Source organism: Dryas octopetala, chromosome 5 (genome assembly GCF_963921425.1).
Source record: "Dryas octopetala chromosome 5, drDryOcto1.1, whole genome shotgun sequence".
NCBI lineage: Eukaryota > Viridiplantae > Streptophyta > Magnoliopsida > Rosales > Rosaceae > Dryas > Dryas octopetala.
This window is the reverse complement of record NC_141370.1, coordinates 17725186-17751146: the sequence shown is the minus strand read 5'-3', so window position 1 is coordinate 17751146 and position 25961 is coordinate 17725186. Positions and strand designations below refer to the sequence as shown.

The 25961-nt window shown below is 33.2% G+C and overlaps 2 protein-coding genes across 2 annotated transcripts; both read left to right on the top strand.

Moving 5' to 3' along the window:
- Positions 1-2332: 2332 nt before the first annotated feature.
- On the top strand, positions 2333-6028 carry LOC147285162 (cytokinin dehydrogenase 2-like). The gene is made up of 5 exons (XM_086245049.1): positions 2333-2930; positions 4501-4628; positions 4737-5000; positions 5194-5462; positions 5737-6028. The coding sequence occupies exons 1-5, from the start codon at positions 2333-2335 to the stop codon at positions 6026-6028; spliced, it is 1551 nt and encodes a 516-aa protein (XP_086101175.1).
- A 14430-nt stretch (positions 6029-20458) lies between these two features.
- LOC147285161 (cytokinin dehydrogenase 3-like) lies at positions 20459-23465 on the top strand. Its single transcript, XM_086244556.1, has 5 exons — positions 20459-21068; positions 21501-21628; positions 22188-22463; positions 22624-22892; positions 23081-23465. The coding sequence occupies exons 1-5, from the start codon at positions 20465-20467 to the stop codon at positions 23367-23369; spliced, it is 1566 nt and encodes a 521-aa protein (XP_086100682.1). The 5' UTR covers positions 20459-20464; the 3' UTR covers positions 23370-23465.
- The last annotated feature ends 2496 nt before the right edge of the window (positions 23466-25961 follow it).

The window sequence follows — 25961 nt, the reverse complement described above, 5'->3', positions numbered from 1 at the left end:
AAAAAACGAAATTTTCGGCGAAATTTCGCCGAAAACTTCGAAATTTAAACCCTTGGTCCAAACTCCCAAAGCTTCATCCAACCAAAAAAAAGCATGAAAGTATGATTTTAATTAAAAAATTAAGGGTAACTTTTTGTTCCCTCCTACGCTACCAATCGGTATTCTGTGTCTCTTTCAATTTCCTCTAACTAAATTATATATCAAAATGTAAAAACACCAAACAATCCGAACATTTGTGCTCTCTTACTTGTTGGAGCTTCATAAGTTGAGCGGGTGATCAAGAGATTAGTTTGTTTTTCAAATGCATTAGAAGGTGTATTCAATTGAGATTTAAAAGAATTTTTAAAGAGTTATACTCTTACAAATTTCATGAATTTTATAGATTGTTATTGATTTTTCATAAAATCCATCAAAATTCATCACTTAATAAAATCCTTTAAAATCAATGATTTTTTTAATACACTAGGATTGCTATAAAAGCTTTAAAATTCCGAATTGAATACACCTTGATTTCTATAAAATTTTTATAATTCTGAATTGAATACATCTAGATATCTATAAAATCTTTAAAATTCTAAACTAGATACACATAAATTTCTATGGAATTTCGAATTCTTTTAAAATTTATTAGAAGACAATATTGTGAAGTTGTTTATGCATGAAGATCGACATTTTTCATAATTGGAACGTATAAAACCATACCTACAATGGACAATGTCACAAGAGATATTTAATGGGGTACGTATTAGTACGGAACAAAACAGAAATAGCAAGTAACTTGAAGTGGGAAGGTTATATAAAGAAAGTATGTACGTGTAGGAGGAGGAACATGACATGTCCGATCCCCTGAGGGCTGCAAACACGTAGGGCCAGCCCTGACTTTTGGAAGGCTCAACAGCGAAATCTAAATTGGGCCCCTAATAAAATTTTTTGCAAAACAATTCACAATTGACAAGAAATTAATTAGAAAATTTTCGATCACATCAAGTAATCAATTAAGAAATTTTTGGTTGAACGTCAAAAAATAATTGAAAAAAAAAATAATTTATAGAAATATAAGAGAAAAATTAAAAAAGAAAAACACATACTCAAACATTAATTAACTTATTGCCTCAATGAGAACTCTCTAATTTCTTTCAGATTGAAAGAGCTTGTAGAGAACAAAAAAAAAAAAAAAAAACCAGTTTTCCACAAGACTATATGGAGAGGCAAAGATCCGTCTTTGCCAATTCAAAGCAAACATGCTCTTTGAATCCAACTTTCCAGAAAGAAGGCATGTACTTTTGATGAAAAAAAAAAAAAAAGAGGTGTAAACCTAAGGACAAAAAAGACCCACTGCCATGCAGATTAGGATGTTGGCTTGCTTCTCTTGTGATTCACGTGAGAAACCAAAGAAAAAATGAAGCAAGTTGACCAAACATAAATTAAGGAAATAAAAAGAAATAAAAAGGTGGCTTTCAACTAATAATCAATAAAAAATAGGTTGCATAACTCAAATTTTATATCTTAGAACGGCCTAGTTTTTTTTTTTTTTTTGTACAAAGGGGGCCCTAAGTTCAAAAAAAGAAACTAGATAACAACTTTGACACAATAAATAAAAAGGCCTAATTGCAGCGAAGACATTATAAATAAACCTAACAACTATTTTTTTTTAATATATATATATATTAATATATACATAATATATAAATTTGTGTGCCTCCCTTAAAAGTGGGCCCTAGGTGGTCGCACTCGGTGCACACTTCAGGGCCGGCACTGCACATATACAGGGCCGGCACTGCACATATACATAATGATGAAAATTCATGCATGATCGATCGATGTAAGCATCATATATATAAATATAAATATATATATATATATAAAAGTCCTCTGCATATATACTGGCTATGTGGCTTGTAAAAGAATTAATAATTGTGATACTTTACAGATTCAGCAATGTGTGAAAATCTAATTATATAACACAATTAAGTAATTAAGAGCGCGTTACAACCAATTAATTATTCGAAGGTAAATTAGTTCAAAGTCTTATCCAATTGCGTAACTCTGGAAAAGAAGGATGCAGCAAATTAATTACTGTATATCTCAACTCAACTGAAGTAGTACGTACTCTTCTTCTTGCGTACATTTGTAAAAAGCATACACAATTTGGCCGGCCATAGAACGACGTTAATATTTAACGCCAGCCAATGCTCCTCTGCAATCCAACATTAATTTCTTTATTCCTATTTATTATAATCCATTTTAATTACCTATATATATACAACTCTCTTTCCCTCTCCTCTCACCAACCTCTCCTTCAATTCCTTTACTAGCTTGTAGAAAAACAAAAATGGCTGACCATTTTGCAGTACTTCCAAAATACCTTACCCTGGCTTTTTTCACAGGGTTTATGTTATCCATGACTGGGACAAGTTTGCTCCTAAACCCACCTAAGGAAATCGCTGATAAGCTTCAAAATGATACCCAGTCCATCAATTCAACCTCTATAGATTATGGCCACATAGTTCAACAATTCCCAGCTGCAGTTCTTTATCCAACATCCACAAACGATATTTCAAGTTTAATTTTATTTGCAAACAACAATTCTGCACCTTTCGGCATTGCTGCCAGAGGCCAGGGCCATTCTGTTCGCGGACAGGCCCTGACCTACGATGGCGTTGTCATAAACATGACAACGCTGAGTACTAATGGGTCGAGAATTATAGCATCGGAGAGCCCTTCTTTGGGCTCTTACGCTGATGTTGGGGGTGAGCAGCTTTGGATCAATGTGTTGCGGGCAACTCTGGACCATGGCCTTACACCGGTTTCGTGGACCGACTACCTGTACCTGAGCGTCGGCGGGACACTCAGTAACGCCGGCATTAGCGGTCAAACGTTCCGTTTTGGTCCTCAAATTAGCAATGTCCATGAACTGGATGTTATAACTGGTAAGAGTATGTCACAGACTCACTCTTTTTGCATTCTCTTGCTGGAACCTTATAATATTCAATTAATGCATTTGACTTTGTGCAAGACTTTTAGTTAAAATTCATAACCGATATTGCCTTCTACTGCATGCATGTTCAATGAAATAAATGCACCTCAACAAGTGTTTTGACCACCCATTAACTTATAAATTTTTCAAATTAATTACTTATTCCTCTTTATATGTATCCAATCATCAAAATTAATTTGGGATTTTTTTTTTGTAATTTTAAGCTCATCATCTGGATAATTATGGTGACATAAATTTAGCCTTTTCCTTTATTATTTGAATGAACCTTTAAACTAATTGTATTTATATATACCCAAATGATCGATGTCATATAAAACACAATATCACTAATCTTTAAATGTGATTATAAATTAGAAAGATTGTTAATGCATCATATATATATATATATAAATAAGGTCAACCTTAATAAAAAATAGAAATAAGGTCAACCCATATAATATATATATATATATTTTTTTTCTACATGTTTAGTATACATTTAATTAATTCCTATGTATGCATTTATAGGTTTCCTCTAAACATTAATGGTTTAAAATCCAAACATTCTTCGGGCCAGTTTGGTATTGCTGTGAGAAAAAACAGCTATGAAGTAAAACAGTTGTGAAGTAAAATCAGCTGTAAAGTAAAGCAGTTGAGTGTTTCGTAAACTATGTTTTCAAAAGTAATGTGACTGCAAAAAACAGTATCAAAGTGTTTGGTAAATGTTAATGTAAAAGTGTTGTGACTGTATATAATTACTTAAATGGACATGATGCTGAAAGTGTCTTTCACTTATTTGTTTGGTAAAACTAAAATGTTTTTTTACTTATTTTTAAAATTTGTTGCTAAAAATTTTTATTAGCATTAATTTTTTTAAGAACAACATTATTAAATAAGTATTAGCATTATTTTTTTTAAGTATGTTATAATTTTAATCGTACAAATAAAATATCATAATTAATTATCACAATATAAAATATACCTAACAATGGACATATTTTTTAATTTAAAATAAACAAATAAAAATTATAGAAATCAATAAGGGTAGTATGGGAAAAATAAAATATTCATTGTTGTTGTGATTCACTGCAGTTTTCAAAAGCATCTAGAAACCTGCTTTCTGTTTTTGCTGTGGGGAGTTGAGAATTGTGGGAGAAAGCAGTTTTTTATTTTTTTACCAAACAACAAAACTGCTGTAGGTGATTGAGAATTGTCATCTACAGCAGCTTTTAGGTCCTCCACCACAATCCCAAACGGGTACTTACTCATGATTGTAAAGCCAAAGCATGCACGTATTTAGTATTAATTTCTGTATTCTTAAAAAAAGAACTAAATCTAGCTTTTAACGAGATTTGGTGTAAATTAATGTTTTGATTTGGATCGATTTCTTTATCCCAAAGGTTCCAAAAACCTTAAGAATTAAAGCACCTCGAAATAATTAATATGATTTAATAGTTTTTTATTTATTTTAGATTTAATAATTAATACATATGATTAGGATTTTTATTTTTTATTTTTTACAGGGACAGGGGATTTCATAACTTGCTCCTCTAGCAAGAGCCCTGACCTATTTTATGCGGTTCTTGGAGGTTTAGGCCAATTTGGTATTATATCCAGAGCAAGAATTGCCCTACAACCTGCTCCCAAGAGGGTATAATTAAATACATAATTAAATTAAGAATTAAGTACATTAATACTCTCTTTTTGTTTGCTCAAAATAGGATTTGAGTGGTGCATGTGATTCTGTATTAATTTGCAGGCTAAATGGGTACGGATACTTTACAGCAACTTCTCTGCATTTGCAAGCGACCAAGAGCGTTTAATCTCAACCAAAATGGAAAAAGATAATGGACTCGATTATATAGAAGGTTTCCTTCTAATGCAACAGGGTCCTTTAGATCTTTCCTTTTATCCAATACCTGATCAACCAAGAATAGCTTCTCTAATAAACCAATCCGGCATCATCTACTGCATGGAAGTCGCCAAATATTATGTTGATAGCACTCAAGATACCGTCGAAAAGGTACCTCATCATCACTATCATCGTATATATATGTATAATTGTTGATCAGATATATCAACGGTTGAGATGCATTTCATGTAATTTTACAGGTCGATAATGTTTAAAGTAATTAATTAGAAAAGTATATACTAGAGTACTAGCTAATTGTTTGCATTGAGCATTTCAAGTTAATTAATTCTTCCTAATTCTGTAGAAACTTGAAAAATTGTTCAAAGGGTTGAGCTTTGCTCCGGGATTCATATTCGAGAAAGATGTGTTGTACATAGATTTTCTGGATAGAGTGCGAAGTGAAGAGGAAAAACTTCGGTCACTTGGGCTGTGGGATATTCCTCATCCATGGCTCAATCTCTTTGTACCAAGGTCACGAATTTCGGACTTCGATTCTGGTGTTTTCAAGGGTATTCTTCTCAAACAGAAGGTTCCCACAGGACTTTGCCTCATTTATCCCATGAACCGAAACAAGTAAGTTAATTTTCTATAATCACAATAGTACTAGAAATATGATTCATTAATGCTCATAACGAAATAGTTTTAAATATAAACACAAAATCAATACCAACAGGATAAGCAATTATGATTCATTTTTACGTGGAGACATCTAACTCTGATGGTACAACATTTTCCCCGACATTTATGGAAAAAGTTCGATTCCATGCATTTCCCTATCATGAATTACGGTTTTTATTTTATTTCATTTTGTGATCTAATGAAAATTTTGTATGAAATTTTTTTGCAGGTGGGATGATAGGATGTCAGCAGTTATACCAGAGGAGGATGTTTTCTATGTTGTAGGCCTTTTGCATTCAAGCGGGTTCAATGAGAGGCAGGCATTTGAGGATGTAAATAAACAAATATTAGACTTTTGTGATAATGTTGGGATTATGTTTAAGCAGTACCTTCCCCATTTTGAAACTCAGGAAGACTGGAAACACCATTTTGGATCAAAATGGCAAAGTTTCCAAGAAATGAAATTGAAGTTTGACCCACTCAAGATATTATCCCCAGGGCAGAGTATTTTCAATGACTAGTAATTAATTAATTAGCAGGGCAGATTTAAACTAGTTGGGTAGTTGTGCCCCCATTGTAATCTTGAATAGTTTGAAGTGCTTGGTTTAATATTGATTAATAATATATTTAGTAATTTTTTAAATTTTTATGAATTTTCCCCCACTAAGTTGTGTCATAGTTAGTTTCAAATATAATACGTGTACGTATGTATGTATATATTTAAAAAAAAAAGGTTTTTTTTTTTAAAGTCCATTTTTTAAAATTCATTATTCATCCGGCCCAAGCGCTACAGTAAAATACTGTAGCGGCCCACTTTTTAAAAAATCGGTGCTACAGTAACGTCGTTACTGTAGAGCGCTACAGTGTTTTTAAAATGCCATTTTTCCCTTTTTTTTTTTTTTTTCCATTTCAGTACCAATTGGTACATAAACTACCCAAAAAAAACAAATAATAATTTATGTATTTTCATGTCATAAAATATGTTAAATAATAACCAATATAAAATACAAAAAATCAAGATGAGGCATCCATAATCTTTTACGTTTTAATAGTAAATATAATTGTTACTATCGAATAGTAACAATCATCTATTGCTACTGCCGGGCAGTGGCAATCAAGTATTATCATTGTTTGATAATAACAATCACTTATTGCTACTGTCTGACAGTAACAATCAGAAATTGATACTGTCTTACAGTAACAATCACATGTTGAAGATAACTAATATATCTTGTTATCGTCATACAATAACAATCACCAAAATTCAAACCATAGAAAATTACAAAATTCAGAGAGTAACAATCACTTGATTGCTACTGTCACACAGTAATCTTTTGTGTTTTAATAATAAATATAATTGTTACTATCATAGTAACAATCACCTATTGCTATTGTCTGACAGTAATAATCACATATTGCCACTGCCTGACAGTAATAATCACCTACTGCTAATAACAATCACATATTGCTACTGTCTGGCAATAACATATTGCTACTGTCTGGCAATAACAATCACCTATTGCTATTGCCTGGCAATGACAATTAAGAATTGCTACTACCTGGCAATGACAATTAGGAATTGCTACTACCTGCCAGTGGCAATCAGGTATTGCTAACAATCACCTATTGCTACTGCCTGGAAGTAATAATCAGATATTGTCCAATGTTACCTGCAATTCATCCACTCAAAATTATGTCTACAAACACAACTTTTTAACGCAGCAACTAAGCATCAACAAACATTTTTAAGGAAAAGTCAATCGTAACCCCACTTACATATTGCTACTGACAAACAGTAACAATCGTAACTCCACTTACATATTGGCTATAAAATAACATTTTAAATAACAATCACATTACTGTATAACCCACTTACATATTGCTACTGACAAGCAGTAACAATCGCAACTCCACTTACATATTGGCTATAAAATAAATATGACATATTCTACTAACATAACTAAGATGCACGACATAACTACAAATGATTTGAACAATATATAAAATTTCCAGTAGTACATCTTTGATTCCTACTTGAATTGCCACCTAAACAAATATAGGCATGACACCAGAATTCTAGTAAAAAAAAAGTCAAGAGAAACAAACCTCCCCTACCATTGAAACACAAACAATGAATTACTCAATAATGATAATGAAACACTAATATACAAGTAGTTACACAAACCAATATCCTGCACCACCCGTGTATATATATATAGTTATATATATACCACAATTACGTACACTAATTAATAACAAAATCGATATATTAGTCACCAGTTCTTCTGTTCCCTTTGGACCTGTCATAAACTCCATGACCTTCCCATCTGTTACAATATTATATACATATGTTAAAAACCAAAATTAATTTCATTGGAAGAAAAACAAGAAACGAAATTATGAACCCATTTTTGTTTTGGAAAATAAAGTAGTTTAATTTCATGACTTTTGGTTGATTCATTAATTTGTGATGAGAAATTCCTTACTTGGGTGGTGGGTAGTTCCTAGGGAGGATCCTCCAAAAGACTGCATAAATCCACTGAGAGTTGTCATGAATGCACAAGCTTCTGAGGGTGTGTTGAAGCAGATGACTCACTGCTATTGGGCTCAGCTGCTCTTCTTCCATCACACTGCTACTCACTCACACTAGCTACTTTCTTACTTACTACAAATATATGTTTAGCCAATTAAGCTTCCTGATCTCAATCTTTAATTTCTCTCCTGATGGATCTTCCAATCTCTATATATATCTCTACCTATCCTACTTGTATTGCCACCTAAACAAACATAGGCATGACCACAACATTCTAGTCAAGGAAAAGTCAAGAGAAAAAAACCTCCCCTGCCATTGAAACACAAACAATGAATTACTCAATAATGATAATGAAACACTAATATACAAGTAGTTACACAAATTGATACTATAGATAAGTAGTTACACAAACTACAAGTACAGAAGCTAATGCCACGTTCTACCTTTTAGAAACTCAATTCTTCAACATCATTTAATAATCCATTACTTTCATTGCTTGGCATACAAACCAATCAGTGGAGAGAGAAACCCCAAAATCTGAAATTGGAGTGTCAAAATTTGAAATTGGAGTCCTAAACCTGAAATTGAAGTCCCAAAACAGAAACCCCAATTCAGTGGTAGCGTAGGCCATGTTTCCAAGCTAAGCTGAGAGAGAAAAGAGATATAGAGATAGGAAGAGAGAGACATACTTATGAGGTGGGGAGTGAGGAAGGAGGTCGATCTGGAGCTGCGGCTTCTGCTACCTCTTTCTCAAAGCGAAGAGAAGATCATCTTCGTGGTGGTTTGCCGAAGAAAGGCACCGAGATCGATCCAAGCAGGGGCAACGATTGTTCGATCAAAGACGGCAACAATGGTGAGTCGCCGAAGAAGGGAGCAGCGGCAAAGCTTGCAGACAGAGAAAGAGAAGGATCGAGATGGAGATAGACGGAGAGAAAAGAAGCTAGGAGACGGAAAGAGAATGACGGAGACGGAAGTGAGGACCGGGTTGGTATAAATTGGGCTTCTTTCAAATACCAAAAAAAGACCTGGGTCTTAAAAGTAGTGAAAGCCCAATTTTGGGCTTTATAATCATTTACTTTAAAAAAAAAACTTCCGTTTTTCTTATTTTTAAAAAAATACACGTACTTTTCAATCCAAATAAAATATTACATGTATCATCCGATACTAAACACATATTATTTTTGTATTCTAACGTATTTTTCACATATTATTTGCATACTTTTGAAAAATATTAAATTTTTAAATTTTTAAATTTAAAACATAAAAAATAATATTATATATAGCCAAAATTTTCACCTAAATTAAAGCAAATAGTTCGAATAATACACTTATGTATTTTTTTCATCTCGTATATTACTAACTATATATGTTGTGTATACCCTTATACGAAATCTAAATGTTGCCCTTTCAAAAATTTAAATAATGAAATTAAGATTAATCATCATGATTCAATTAAGTTTTGACATCTAATTTTTATATTAAGAGGAAATTACTAATTTGGTCTACTTATTGTTCACTTTGTTTTGGTTTGGTCCACGAATTTGTTTTTTTTTGCATTATGATCTACGAACTTTCTGATGTTTGCCATTTTGGTCAATTTCCTCAAAATATCATAAACAGACATTAAGTAAGGGGCAAAATGGTCCATTATATCCCTTGTTTTCTAATTTTTCTTTTCAATTTTTGCCCAACTTTTAACCTATCAAATCTCTGCCAAACTTAGCAATTTTATACTAGTTTTGAAGTTATGAATCTCCTCTTTGCAACCATATGAAAAGCATTTAAAACGAAGCTATAAAACTCGAGATAAATGATCACAAAGTAGGGTATTCGAAACTGTCCCATTTTTTAAGAAAATTTCCAGATTTTTGAAATTTCTTCCAACTTCAATTTTCTTTGAATTCAACATGGTACCTTAAATCAATTTCTTAGGCTACTAGAAACATGTTTAAAGTCTCTCAATCCATCACACAACCTCAAACTGACCTAGAAATCAAAATCTCAATATTGAAAAATTGATAAATACACCCCAACCCCAACCCGAATTCTTATTCAATTTTCTTCTCTTCTTGTGACCCAAACAACCTAGCTAGGAAAGAAATGAGAATTGAAAGAGAATTTAGGTTGGGGTGTACATATCAATTTTTTTAGCTTTGGGTTTTATGTTTTTAAGATATTGAAAACCAGAAGCAACAAGAAAGCATGCATGCATGGATTTGGAAGTAGTCACTTGCCATGGTTTGGACAACGCATTATGGAGAGGACTACTTTGGATTTTGTGGAAGAATGTATACATTATCATGTGAATTGTGAAATATACATATTGTTGACAAAACTACTGTACAGTGTTTGTTTCAACAGCTGTTCCAGAGACCAGCCAGACCCACGAGTTTTCTTCCACATTCTTAACTTCAAATTTCCTTAATTTTTCTTAGTGTGTGAATTCGTGAGATTTGAACTTTGAAACGATTTGGTCATGTTTGGGACAGCTTTGCTCAACTCACTGTCCCCTTTCTTAATATATTATATATACATTATTATGTTTCTCTTTAAAATTAATTCTATATGGGTGGTGCTTCAATTCTAGGAAATGATCACTTGGCAGCTGATGGGCTTAATTTACCTCAAAATTGGCACTATCGATCTGCACCAAATGACCAGCTGGGAGAGAACAAAAAGAAGAAGCTTCTAATTAATGCTTAATTGGGACGATGGTTAAGACCAAGTAAATCGAGTCAGAGTCTACTCATATATATAATATATCAGATCCATATATTTATAGCCAAGCTTCAAATCTTTGAATAAATATATAATTGCTTAATTAATTTCAATATTCCAATCATGTTGTCAGCAAGAAACTTCTCAATAAGGATGACTGTGACTGGTCAATATAGCATAAATTTCCACTAGCTAGGCAAATTAAAGACTCGATCCATGCAAATTGGATAAAAGTGAATATGATATGTACCCCAGTCTCACCTATTTTTAATTTGGGTCAATTCTATTTTGCCAACTCTTTTATCAATTTTTTTACTGTGTTGAGCTAAAAAGCATTATCCTTAATTAATACCCAACTCTCAAACAACCTAAAATTAATTTATTACTGTTGTAGAACCTGATCTTCTTTTCTTGCTCTAAGGGCAAGCAAGAGCTAGATTACTTTAATTACCCATTTAGCTGGTACGTAATTGGTGATCGAGAAGTAGTAATTAGAATCAGTGTCAAAATCGTTCTAAAGTAGCTGAAGCCTAATCCATATATAGGTTCTGAGACACATAAACGGTATCTAGCTATATATATATATATATATATATATATATATATATATAGCTAGGAATATTATCTAATTAGTATTTGCAAGATGCATGTGTGTGCATGAATATGTTACCTACAAATTATAATAAGACTGGTATATGTACTTAATCATGTGTACTACTTGAGCACGTGAAAGTAATTAAAGATATGTACACATATAGTCGTCTATAATCTTGTGCCTTTAATTTGTGAATAAAACTAGCTATTTGTATCACATTTTGTTGTTTTGTTTTTTAATAGGCTTTTAATTATTATTTATTCATCTAAACTTTACACTCGATTTTACTTTACCACCTAAACAAAATTGGGTCAATTTACCATCTAAATAAAAATTTGTTACAATGGTACTGCATGACCCTCATTACGTCTTAACTTCGTTAAAAAAAATCATGTGCTCCACATGTGACTCCCTTTTAAGGAATATTTTTGTCTTTTTGGATCCCCATGATGTTTATTTAGGGAGTGCTTCTATTCATACCCAACAAACTCCACTCTATACCCCCACAAACTTTATGCACATGCATTTCTAAATCTCATTATTTTACTAAAACTACCTAGCACCCTCTTCATCCCTTCACACCACCCCATTTCCGGCCACCTCAACGGCAACTACCCAACACCCGATCTCTCCTATATGGCCGGCAACCTCTCCCACGTGCACCTTGTCGGCCTCCCCTACAACTCTCTCTCTCTCTCTCTCTATATCTCTCTCTAAAAATGGATGCAAAAATCACCAAATCCGCGCAAGCGGTGTCAGCGACTTCGTCGGCCCCCGGTTCGGTGATTTTCGTGGGCATATTTCTGTTTTTTTTTTTTTATAGTCTTTTTGTTTCTCTCTCTCTCTCTCTCTCTTTTTCTCACTCTCTGCACTTTAATAGAAACCTGATGTGAAAAAACCAAAACACCATTATTTTTAATAGAAATTTAGACAGAATGAGCTCAAGGTGGTACATTGCAACAAATTTTTTATTTAAGTGGTAAATTGACATAACTTTTTGTAGGAGGTGAAATGAGATCGAACTTAAAATTTATATGAATAAACAGTAAAAAAGCCTTTTTATGTACTATGTAGTATCAAAACTTTGATTTGGTGCGCATCTTCAAAGATACAGTGTGTTACTGTGTTACTGTGATGGAGGGCAAGGAGGGCAAGGAAGCATACACATATTTAAGCAGGGGTGATATGAAAAGGGAACACAGTCAGACAGTGACCCAAAAGCTAGTGTCACTAAAGATAGAACAGAAAATGGGGTACAGTAGTATACACGACTACACGTAGGAAGGAACCAACTGATCACTGACAAATTAAATCGATCAGCTGGTCATCACGTACATACACACTAGACAACTCACAAGATGAACAGCAAAACCAACCACCATTGGGTACGTACTGATCGAAAGACTTGTTGCCAGAGAGAAATAAAATGCATGACAAGAACATGTGGAATTGTAAATCGAGGATCTGAGGACTGACAGGCTACTAAGATATCGATCGCAGTATCTAATTACATGTGGACTTCATGGAAACAAATCTCGATCTCTTGGAATTCTGGATCATATTGGATACGCATGTTGTACTACAGTACATTAAATTGATTGATACTCTCATATATCTATTCCTATATAATTAAACTGACCACGTACCACTCTCATAATTAATATATATATATATGTAGATTGACTGACATGTGACATGCACGCCTGCTTTGTGATTGATCGCAAATTCCACTAGAACAACAACTCAACCCCTCCATATCCCCACCACCTAAAATTCGATTTATATATATAGATAATTATGTAATGAGGTCCATGAGGATGTCCTCATTTTATATATATATATATATATATATATATATATATATATATATATACCTGCTCTATGACTGTAGAGATCCACCAATATACTACAAGGAATCAAAAATATATGATTTTGAAAGTCGAGCTTTGAATATATAAATTAATGTATAAACACAACACATTTGTGGCGGTGTGGATCGATGCCATATTGAAGTACGTACGTATAGGTTGCTTTAATATGAATCACACAAAAACTTAATTATTGAAATTTTCTCATGTATATATATGCAGTATGAAGTAGCAAGTCGATCATTTGTTCGCATGTATGCAGGGGGGAGCCAGATTTTGCTACTAGGGGGAGGGCAAAAGCTATAAAACATAAAGCATCATTTATGGAAAGTGGGGAGGCCAAAAGCTTAATGATTGAAATTTTCTCTTCACATTGATGATTATAACATATATATATATATTTCTTTGAAGGATGCATGTATGGAAGCTCCATGTTGTCCGCTCAATTATATACCACTGTTTCCTAAAGTACGTCCATAATACAGACAGCATCAAGTACCGGAGTTATGATGGTTTTACGAGCAACGTCCTCATGATGTGGGTTCAGTTTGTCAAACTTGGTATATCATCAACATTATTATTTTGTCTTTTTTTTTTTTTTAAGTTCAAAAACAAAAAGCTCATAATTGGACGGTTTACTTGCAAAAATACGGTGAAAGACTGATTCACTTTAATGAGCTGAGCGCTCGGCGCTTTTTTTCTTCTTTCGCGTTTTTAGAAAATAGCTATTGTTCAACAGCATCGATCATTGCCACTGTACAACAGTGGCTATATATTACTGTATAAAAATGATACTTATTGATATACCTTTTGTTCTTTTCTTACATAAACATGTCAAAAACTAATAAAACACAAAATTCAAACTTATGGAGTCACATTCATCGGCATTATAATAATAACAATGGCTATTACGTACTAATTACCACTGTCGAACAGTAATAATGATATTCAATGTTTGACAGTAGCAATCTGCCCAGTACATAAAAAAATATAAACGACAAGTCGAGCGCTTCTATTATTCTCGTTCTCATCACGTAAGTACGTGTAATGTAGGCATGTGCACCCCGCATAAACATACTAATTAAGCTACACAAGCATATACATATATAAAGAGGCCTTCCAATAAAGAATCCCTTATAATTTAGTGTTAAATGAGGGATTCCCCTGTGGGGCCCATACGGGTCGTTTTGTGTCGATCGAAATCGTCCATTTTTTACATCTTCATTAATAGATCATCTCTGTAAAAAATCAGTCAAATCGGAGACTTTTAAGATATCTAATTTGGATCAAATAAATGGATGAACAACTAGTTTGTCTATAAATACCTAAACTTGGACCGCTTAATCAAATAGGTAAACGATTTTCGATTTGATTGATTTGTTTACAGAAATGATCTATCAATTGAGATATAAAAAATAGACAATTCGAATCTACGCAAAACGAACCATGTAGGCCCCATAGGGGTATCCTTTATTTAACTCTAAATAAGGGATCCCCTATTGGAAGACCCTTGTATATATATTTAGGTTAGACATTATAGAATATGTTTTTAAGTAGTCTAACATCATAAGAATTTAATATTTGGAATTCATATAACAAATAAGAAACATGTGAACTGCTGCCAAAGAAAAAAAGAAAAACGTGAAGTGACGTAATTTTGAATATAAACATTATATTGACATAGAAAAGATGTGTAGAGAATCTGTACTCAAATTGTTAAGCATGATGAGGACTGAGTAGGCTGCGTGGATGATCGAGAGTCCTTGTGCGATAGAACTTGCAGTGTTTTCCTCGATCGAACTTCATGGTTCATGCACGTACGTATATACGGACGAATATATATAATTGCAGTACGTAAGAGCAAATCGAAATATATGTGACATGGATTTGGCTGTGGGTGCAATTATATATGCTCTTGCTATGCTTCTTCACTTGTTTGTTTGAACTTTGGACCACGTTATCTTTTGGGCTATTTGACTTGGATCCCCATAAAGATATTCAGTATCTTTGGACAGTCCCCCCCACGAGGCCTATATTATTCATGTTTGTCTGAAAGAAGACTCTCTCTCTCTCTCTCTCTCTCTCTCTCTCTCTCTCACAGAAGGAAGCGTATGGCATCCACAAACTCAAGTCTGCATTGCCATTTCGTTGTTACAAGTGATAGGCAAAATCTTGAAATCCCTTTAAAGTCCACAATTTGACAAAATTAGTCCAGATTCATATCTGCTGGACAGCCAAATGAATTAATTTATATTGGTGAAATATAATTGTCACCCAACACTAGGGTCATCATTTATAGTTCAAGGTTGTGACTTGACCTTGGTCGAGTTCCATGCTCAAGCTGCACTACTGCTGATGCATATTGATTAAGCTCAAACTTTACTTAAACGCATGCATAAAGTTAGAGCATCTGTTAATTTGATATATACTGTTGGCTTATTTTTGAAAGTTTAAATTTTTGGAACACAGTAAATTAGTGATTGTCTAATATAGTATTAGAGCTTTATTTTTAACTAAGAGGTACTGAATTTGAATTATTCATACTCCAATTTTATTTGTTTCCGTCTGTCATGATATATATATGTCTGACAATCATTGTCTAACAACACTAATCCAAATTAATTTGTAGTAAATAAATTGAAGAGATCAATTAGTTACATTTTTATGCAAAATTATGAATTTCCGATGTGATGAGATTCTACTAATTATTGTCAACAATATGTATGCAATTAGTTCAAATGTTGTTAATGTGAATAATTGTCACGATTCGCTAAATGTTTAGATGGTGCAAAAGACTAGCTTATTAGATGATACTTAATTACTCCATCCAAATAATCAGCATCATCCAATTGGTTGGGGTCAAGTCAAGACTCCTAGCTACCTGGTCAAACTCGACCTCGATTCAGCAAATCAATCATCAAATTAGAAAAATTTCAATAATCAAACAAATATCCGCTCAAGCAACTATAGTCCCACAAGGCATGCAATTCTAGCGAGCTAGATAGCTAGAATCCTAAAAATCAGATATGTCACCTAATCAGACAAACAAACCTATTACTTCCTGTCATGTTCTAATTAACTACGACAATCACACAGTTGAAGCAACTAGAGTCCTCACCGGTCGGATGTGACTTGAACTATATATCAGATTCTGAAAAGAGGAAAAATTAAAAAGAAAATTATTCAGAAACTGAATTGAAGGAAAACAAATTATTCAGAAAGCTAGTACTTAATGCTCTTCATATATATACACTTGATTCTAATTAACTTAACTATCAGATTCTGCTAATTAATTAAGGCAGTGCCAAAGTCTCTTGATCGACTAGCTGTCTTCTAGTTCTCAAATCTCAATCTCTTCCATTTAATTTACAGTTCATGATTTGTTTTCTCAACTGTCCATATATGTATGAATTCATAAAGGAATGGCTAATGATCGTTATTTCAGTATTTTCTACGTAATATATATATATATATATAATGTATATACAACCAATCTTTTCTGCCTTTTTTTCCTCCATCCCTAATGTTTGGTAGAAAGACCTAACTATCACTGTTTATTCATGTGGGCAGGTATGCTTAGTTGTTTTCATGAACCTTTTTCTGGTGTTATATATGTATTTATATAGATATATATATATATTATATTATTTCACTAAGTAAGCTAATTAACTTGATAAACTATCAACTTGGTTATATGTACACACAACTTATTTAATAATTAATTAGTGATTTAATAACATCAATTTAGCTTCATTAGGGATATATGCCTAGGTTAGACATCTAACCATGCTGCACATGCGTGTCTCAAAAATTAATTACATGCATTTTTAATTATATATGCTGTATATGGAACTGTTTTCTTTATATTGTAAGATTATGAATCTAAATTATTGATTTATTTGGTTCTTTGATAATCTGAATTAACAGTTTGACAAAATAAACATGTTGCATTGTTGGCAAACAGTTAATTTGGAAAGAAATTAAACATATATCATCTATATGCATACATGCTGTATATATATAGTACTATTTGTTTAAGGCGAATATATATGCTAGATAGTATTGAGCTAGCTATTGATAAAAGAATTAATTATCCTAAGCTACATTTTACTTATTATTTTTACTCTCCAGTACATCAATTAATTTTATTTAACAACAAGGTAAGTTACAGCTTAGGTAGCTTATTTTGAAATCTGATCAATTGTCATTTTATTTCTTTTTTGTCTTTCTCTTTCTTCTCTCTCTCCCCTCGGTATGTCTCTCTTCTCTTTCCTCTTCATCATCTTCTTGTTCTTCTTGTTCTTCTTCTTCGCAAAGCAAGCACCTCTGGGACGAACACCACCACCACCATGAGCAGCGCTGCTGTCAACGGCCTTGAAAATCTCAACGCCGACCAAGAAGCAATGGATCTGCTCGATCCGAGCTTGATCGAAGCCTTTTAAATCTGCTTTGACCACTCTGGCTTCTCCTCGATTGGGCATGATCACAGCTTATGGTAGACTCCTACTTTGATTTCTTATCAGTAGAAAGTTCTTGATTTTTTTTTTTAAGCTCATTTTCCGAAACTGCAATTTCTTGAACGTTGTATGTGAACTGAAACTGCAGTTTATTGGAATTGCAGTTACTAACTGCAGTTTATTAGAGTTGCAAGCTTGCAGTTTGCAACTGCAGTTACTAATTGCAAGTGAAACTGCAATTTATTGCAGACTTGCAAACTTGCAGTTGTAGTTACTAATTTCAACTATAGTTTCTTTTTAAGCTCACTTCTGAAACTACAATTTTTGGAACGCTGTAAGTGAACTGAAACTGCAGTTTATTGAAGTTACAACTGCAGATCATTTGTAGATGCAGGTGAAACTGCAGATTATGTGTAGATAGGTGAAACTGCATATCAAGTGTAGATGCAAGTGAAACAAGGTTGCGCATGGATTTAGCAAGTTTGTAGCATGTGGCCCGCAAAATAAGAATGAGCTGTTGGATTTTTATAGAATGTGGCCCGCAAAGAAATAATGGAGTTTTGGATGTGTTTGATTAAGAAAAAAAGTTGTCAGTACCTGTTTTACTGTTTATATTAATGGACACTTGATAAAATACGGATGAATTAATGGTGCCCCGTCAGCATGCATGGTGGAAGGTCTTTACATCCAATAGATTTTGCTACCTGTGAGATCTTTAGGTCAAAGATTATCTTTGGCTATTTATATAACCATGACGTGTTATAAGGGTACAATCTGACCAAAATGAACAATTCTATAAGTACACAGCTAGAATAGTATAAGTAATTTACTATTTGGTTCATTCTTTTAATTCTATATAATATGTATGTTTCCGTTGCAAGCATCAATATATATATAAACTTGTACACGCCATGGTACAACTAAACAGGCAGGGCCCAAATTGTGGTGAATTATATAATAGATTCTCGCGTGTGCATGGCATGCTATTGTTTTCTTGCTATATTTTTATAAGAGCATGCAAGATGCTGAAATGGATCACCATATATTTGCTAATCACATTCCTTACCATATTTGTATATTATTTAGAGCTAGAACTTAATTACCTTGTTAATCATATATGACAGAAGAAATATCAAGTATATTCTTATTATTTTAAACATTTATAATACTAAATTTAAAAATTAGGGATGATATAGTAATTACATATTATTCTCATCGATTGTATCGCACTTTTCTTTTAAGTCACTATCACATAATTCACATTTGCACACATCTATCTAGTCTCTCATAAAAATTAAAGAGTACGTGACCCACTTCCATATGTAAGTATCATGTGAATTATACATCTGTACATAAGAAATATAATAAGTAATGTGATTAGTATATGTGGTAAAAGGTTTTTTTTTTTTTTTTTTTTTTTTTTTTAATGTTGCGGTGGTTTATACTTGTTGACATTTTATTAAGCCAAGTTTTATGCATGGTTAAAGATTGAAGCTCGAAAACATGCAGTAAGAAACGTTTTTGGATTGTTTTCCATTTTGTTGTATGTTTTGCTGGAAATTACCATGTAATTACACCATTGGAAAACAATGAAAATTCGAATGACTTATGTGACAAACATGGACTGGTTAATTATATCCCTAATTGACTTTGACCCATCACTTGTAGCTCAAGATACACACAACAAATCTTTGCTTGAAGAAAATTTGTGATGTATGTCTCCCACATTTGTTTTGTTACAAATTGTCAAATTAAATCCATGCATCTCAAAATCAAACGATTGCCTTGATTCATCAGAATCCTCTCTAAACCCAAAAAGGAAATCTTAAAAGATCCTTTTGATGATTCCGTTGACCACCATATCCATCCTTAAATATAAAAAATCAAAGACCATTCTAAGTCCTAATAATAAATATTTAAATAACAATTGCACACAATATAAATTGACCAAACTAGAAGTTTCTTGACTGGAAGATCACAATCCAACGGCCGAAATGCATCGGGTTTGGTCTTCAAATTGGCCCACGGATGAAGAAATCTGAGCCCTCCAATTGGCCCACAAGATTATTTATGGAAGTAGAATTAATTTCTGTGGGTGCTAGGAATCTTCATCGATCATCATATATTATTTTAGTAAAGGCTATTGAAACACATACAAAACGGGTAATAAGTGAAACTCATTAATTAATTCCTTAACATGAATAATTCATTAGTTTGGAAGGAAAAGAAAGAAGAAGAAAAGAAAGGGCATGTTTGGTATTATTTTTTAGAAGCGTTCATAATCAATAACGCTTTTGTTGGAAGCGCTTCTGCTTATAAGTATATATAAATTTCAAGTGTTTCATACAAAAGCACTTGAAAGTATTTCTTAAGGAAGTATTTGACATATGCTTTTCAAAAAATCACTTGAAAAAGCTTTTATAACCCAGAAGTACTTTTATTTATTTATATTAGACATAATTAAAATTATTTTTATTAATCTAAAAACGTTTTTACCAATTTTAAAAGCAATATCAAACTGGAGAATGATGAATCCAAAGTCGATCACGTGTCTCGTCCGTGCGCAACTTTGAAAGAGGGAATACGTGTTAGGCCACAACACCATCTCATTATATAAAAATGGGTCCTACTAACTATACGAAGATTCCCTAGCCAATTTTCATGCAGCTGTATTTCTCTATATATATATGTTTAAAACACCTCCCATTCTCTCTCACTTCATCTCTACCATCACAAACACTACCTCTATATCCTTCTCCCTGTCTCTCTTTCCCTCGAAAAGATCGATGGCTGAGAATTTTCCAAATCCAACATATTTCATAGTGATACTCATTCTGAGCCGTTTGATTTCCTCCATAGGGGGGTACAGGCTTCGTGACGATCCAGACGCCATTAAATTAGCCTCCTCCGATTTCGGCCATATCTCCAGAGAAACCCCAGCAGCTGTTCTTTATCCAACTTCCTTAAACGACATCTCAAGCCTCATCAAATTCGCAAACAATGTTTCTGTTCCTTTCAATATAGCTGCTAGAGGCCAGGGGCATTCGACACGTGGACAAGCCATGGCTCCTAATGGGGTTGTGGTGGACATGACGTCGTTGAGAAATCATCGACGTGGTGGGTCTGGAATTACAGTCTCCAGCACTAACATCTATTTGCACGAGAGCGCGTGTGAAGAGGCTAGTTATTATTATTATGCAGACGTGGGAGGCGAACAACTTTGGATTGATGTGCTGCATGCCACATTAGAACATGGACTTACACCGGTGTCGTGGACCGACTACCTGTACTTGACCGTGGGCGGGACGCTGTCAAACGCCGGAATCAGCGGCCAAACGTTCCGTTTTGGTCCTCAGATTAGCAATGTTTATGAAATGGATGTTGTCACTGGTATGAATTATTTCATGGTCATCGATCTCCATATTTTTTTCTCATAATATTATTGTCTGAGCAGTATAATATATGACAACATTGTAAGATACAAAATAGTTGTTGAGAAACATTAAATACAGTTGTTTTCCAACGCATTTACTAATGTTTGAAGCTTGTTTTTCACTGGGCCCCACGCGTTTGGAAAATCTTAGGATAAGTTCACACCAGCTGATCCTCATGATCGATCAGATATATACATACTTTATTCATTAATGAGTGTTAATTAACCTTGGATGAATGAACAACAGTCTTATATATATATGGCTTTTCTAAAATAAAAAATAATAATAATTACCGGCTGTAATTAATTAAGAATTATGTGCAAAACTTTGCATGCACGCACTACTTGTTTAGGGTTTTACCCAATTCCTGATAATTATGTTTGTGCAGGACAAGGGGAACTTGTGACTTGCTCCACACAACACAACTCTGAGCTTTTCTATGCGGTTCTTGGAGGCTTAGGTCAGTTTGGGATTATAGCTAGAGCCAGAATTGTCCTAGAGCCAGCACCGAGCAGGGTATGTATATACTCTACTGTAAATCTTCTAAATTAAAAACAAAACTAACTATTAATTTAATGGTTGTACAATATTAATTGTTAGAAACCAAAAACAGACAATGGTTGTAGAAGCTGCCTCACGTGTGTGTACGTATATATTGACTGCTTGAACTTTGTCTCAGTTAATTATATTGTTCCCAAAACTTCCATTTCACATAACATAGATTAATTAATTCCAATTTGTTATGAACAACTCAATAAAGTAACTACTGCGCACTTTTTAACTTATTAATTGAAAATGACTTGTCTATGTTACATTGTTTCTTAATCATGATCATCAAAACCAATATCACATATAATTAAGGGTACCTTTTTTCCTTCTCTTTAACTTTTCTTCTTTTTATTTTTATATATTTTTTTTTTGGGTGGAAGTGTGGAACCCATTAATATATGTGGTCCTTCTTAATTTACAAGTTTCTTCTAATTCCTATAACAAAGTATTTTTAATTTACTAGATTGATTAATCTATTATAGGTATCTATTAAATAATTAAATTAATTTGTTGAATTTGTGTGTAGGTCAAGTGGGTAAGAATGCTTTACAATGACTTCTCAGCATTTTCCAGTGACCAAGAACGTTTAATCACAATCAATGGAAGGAAAGCAAGCAATGCTCTTGATTATTTGGAAGGTTCACTTCTAATGAACCAGGGTCCTCCGGATAACTGGAGATCCTCCTTTTTCCCACAAGACTCTCACTCCAGAATTATTTCCCAAGTAACCAAATATGGCATAATCTATTGTCTGGAAGTAGCAAAATTTTATGACCATCAAACCGAAACAACCGTGGATAAGGTACGTAATTGCATCTACTTCAGTAAATTGCTAAGAACAGTCGTTTATGCGCGCGTCAAATTAGCCCTTTTCTGAGTGTCACGCGCACTAACAGTGCACGGATGACTATATATCCTAAGCTCATATTTGTTGACCTGTTTTATTTTATTTTATTTTTCAGGAACTTCAAATTCTATTAAAAGGGTTAAGCTTTCTTCCTGGATTTATGTTCGAGAACGACGTGTCGTATGTAGAATTTCTGAATAGGGTTCGAAGCGGAGAGCTAAAACTTCAGGCAGAAGGACAATGGGATGTTCCTCATCCATGGCTGAATCTCTTTGTTCCCAAAAGTCGCATCTCGGACTTTGATGCAGGTGTCTTCAAAGACATTGTTCTTAAGCGAAACATTACCACAGGACCAGTCCTCCTCTACCCAATGAACCGGAGCAAGTAAGATTAATTTCTTTGATTACAAATAAATCAAATAAATTTATCTATCTAATAAAGGGTTAGGTGAGACTTGTACGTAATGGAGTGGATTGATTCACCTCTATTAGAGAAATGATGAAGTAAAGTGATCCATATTTGAACCCAATTAAATAATTAATTAACCCATTTAGGATTTAATTGAAATGCAGATGGGATGAGAGGATGTCTGCGGTTGTACCTGAAGAAGAAATTTTCTACACCATTGGATTCTTGCATTCAAGTGGGTTTGATGAGTGGGGGGCATTTGAGGAACAAAACAAAGAGATATTGGAGTTTTGTGGGAGCGCAGGTATTGAGGTGAAACAGTATCTTGGCCACTACAAAACACAGCAAGGTTGGATAGAGCACTTTGGCTCTAAATGGAATACATTCCGGAAGAGGAAAGCTCTGTTTGATCCCAAGAGAATACTTTCCCCAGGACAAAGAATTTTTAATTAAAAATAAATAATTCCTATTTTAGATTTTATTTTGTTCATTTAGAAAGGTAGCATATATTAGTCTTTTTGTCGTATGTGCCTTAGTTTGGGTCATGAAGATTTAGCTTAGAATTATCAGATATGTGGCATCTTTTTTTTTTTTTTTTTTTTCTTAATTACATATAGATTTTAACATAGAATCTGTAATTTATCCCATCCATCGATCACATTCAGTCATTCACATAGCACGTGAATTAAAACTCAAAAACCTCATCCAACATTCTATATCACGTGGACTAAAGCTAAAAAATGTGGCTTATCTTTTCTTGAATTATTCACGTTCACGTGCATACAGAAAGAATAATTGATTTAATTTCTTCACTTAATCAATGTCCATGAAAACGACTGTGCTTTATTTCAACATATGCATGCCAACCCAATTAATATGGGACCACTCATATATAACAGCTATATCAAAATCGTTCTTCTCGAATAATTCCACCAAAAATAATTCATGGATCACAAAAAAAGAACAAAATCCATCCTTAAAATTCATAATGTAACAAACCTAACTAAAAAGGTTGTTCGCTTATAGCTAGAGTGTCGGCCCTATTCACTTATTTTAAATTGGTTTTTCTCCTATAGATATGCCCTCACACATGTGACATTACTCAAATATGATATGTGGGCAGAGCTTTAACGCATGTATTGTCTGGCTATAATACCATGAGTGGAGAAGTCCAACTTTTATAAACCTAAGACTATATCTTTCCAATGTATAATTTTTATCTCAATAATTAATTTAAACATAATGTTTTTTGAGTTAGCTCAAATGATGAGAATGAGTGAGGTAAAAGTTAAAATTAGACCAGGCGCAAGGTTCAAATATTCCCTCTCCAAAGTAAAAAAAACAAAACTTTAAACTTAATTGTATGTCATAGTTTTATTACTTTATACATTAAGGTACGACATTATATCTCATGATGGGATGCATAACTGGTCCCATGGTTTTTTTCTTCTATTTTTGTATTGAATACTTTCTCATGAGAGCAGCCAAACACAGCTGGATTTTGTTAATAAATCGCAAAGAAAGAATGTTTCCAGGTCTTATTGCAGCCTGCACCAAATACACGAGACATCAAGACTATCATAATATATATATATATATATGCAGCCACTGAGCCACCATAATTTCCTTTTTTTTTTTTGTGGATTGAGCTACCATAAAATTTTGACTTGGCATCCAGTTGCTCAAAACTAATGAATATGTTTTCCTACTTTATTACTATATATAATTAAGGAAATTTGGCTGCAGACAGTCTCACAGGAGAAAAGCAATTAAATGCGTGGAGTGAATTATACAGATTCTTAAGATATTGTGTGTCTCGCCAAAAACAAATGCAGATCTTTTAAAGTTACCGTTTTCGGAAACCAAGGACACCGTCCTCTCCCTTTTGCGTCTCCCACTCATGTGCTTCTGTTTGCACGTTCTCACATAAGACAAGCTAGCCACGAAAAATGCATTATTTTCCTTTTTCGTTAACCAATAAAACAAGTGTGTCAGAAAAATATCCCACGGCAAAAAAACAAAATATATATCATATGTGCCAATTACATGTATAAAAACAAATTTTGAACAATTTTGAGCACCTATTACATTCAGTAGTTAAATTTAATATAATGAGTGAATGCATTGTCTAATTAGGTAATTACATATTCTATCCAATAAGCATTGAATAATTGCTCAAAATCGTTAATTTGGAGAATATTTCTCTATATATATATACATATGTAATATTTGTTTTACAATATATACATGCCTTTTATTATTGTGGTTGTGAGAAAAAGGTATTGATCACCGACACATATAATAGTTCTTCCATTGTCACTTAAAGCATTATATAATGTTGTCAAATAAGACTTTATGATTACACTCCAAGTATAATTCTGCTTTTCTTTTTGTCTATACTTTCATCCGGATGAACTTAAAAGGTGCTTTTGAGGATTTGAGCTTTAAAGGGTCTAACAACAATAGGACAAAGGATGCAGACTTTTTGGAGAGATTTGAGGGTTTAACAACAATGACACAAAGACGCAGATATTTTGGTGAGGGGAGAACATTCTAACTTAACACTGCATTCAATATAATGAAAATAAATACAACTAAACTAATAATTAGTTGATACATAAATTCGAGTTTCGAATTGTCATATATAGTTGATATATAGTTGGTACCTTATTGATGCCACTGTATAGAAAAGTGATAAATATGAATAGTACGTAATTAACATATATATTTACACAAATTAAGGGGTGCTTTGTGAGTTTGTGGCCTCAAGGTGAGCTAAGCATATATATCATATTAGTTTATTATAGAACTTGACGATGTACAAGGTCTGGCCGACTGAATTGCAGCTTGCAGGCGACTAGGAGACATAAAATTTGGTATTTTATGTCTTCTCTTTCTGTCTTCGTTGATTTTTGCTAGACAGGATCCAGACATTCACACTCTGTAAATTATTAAGATCTTGACAAAATGAAAAAGCATTTATATATCAATTAAATAATTTATATAAATATATATGTATACTTTGCTTTACTGACATAATGATGA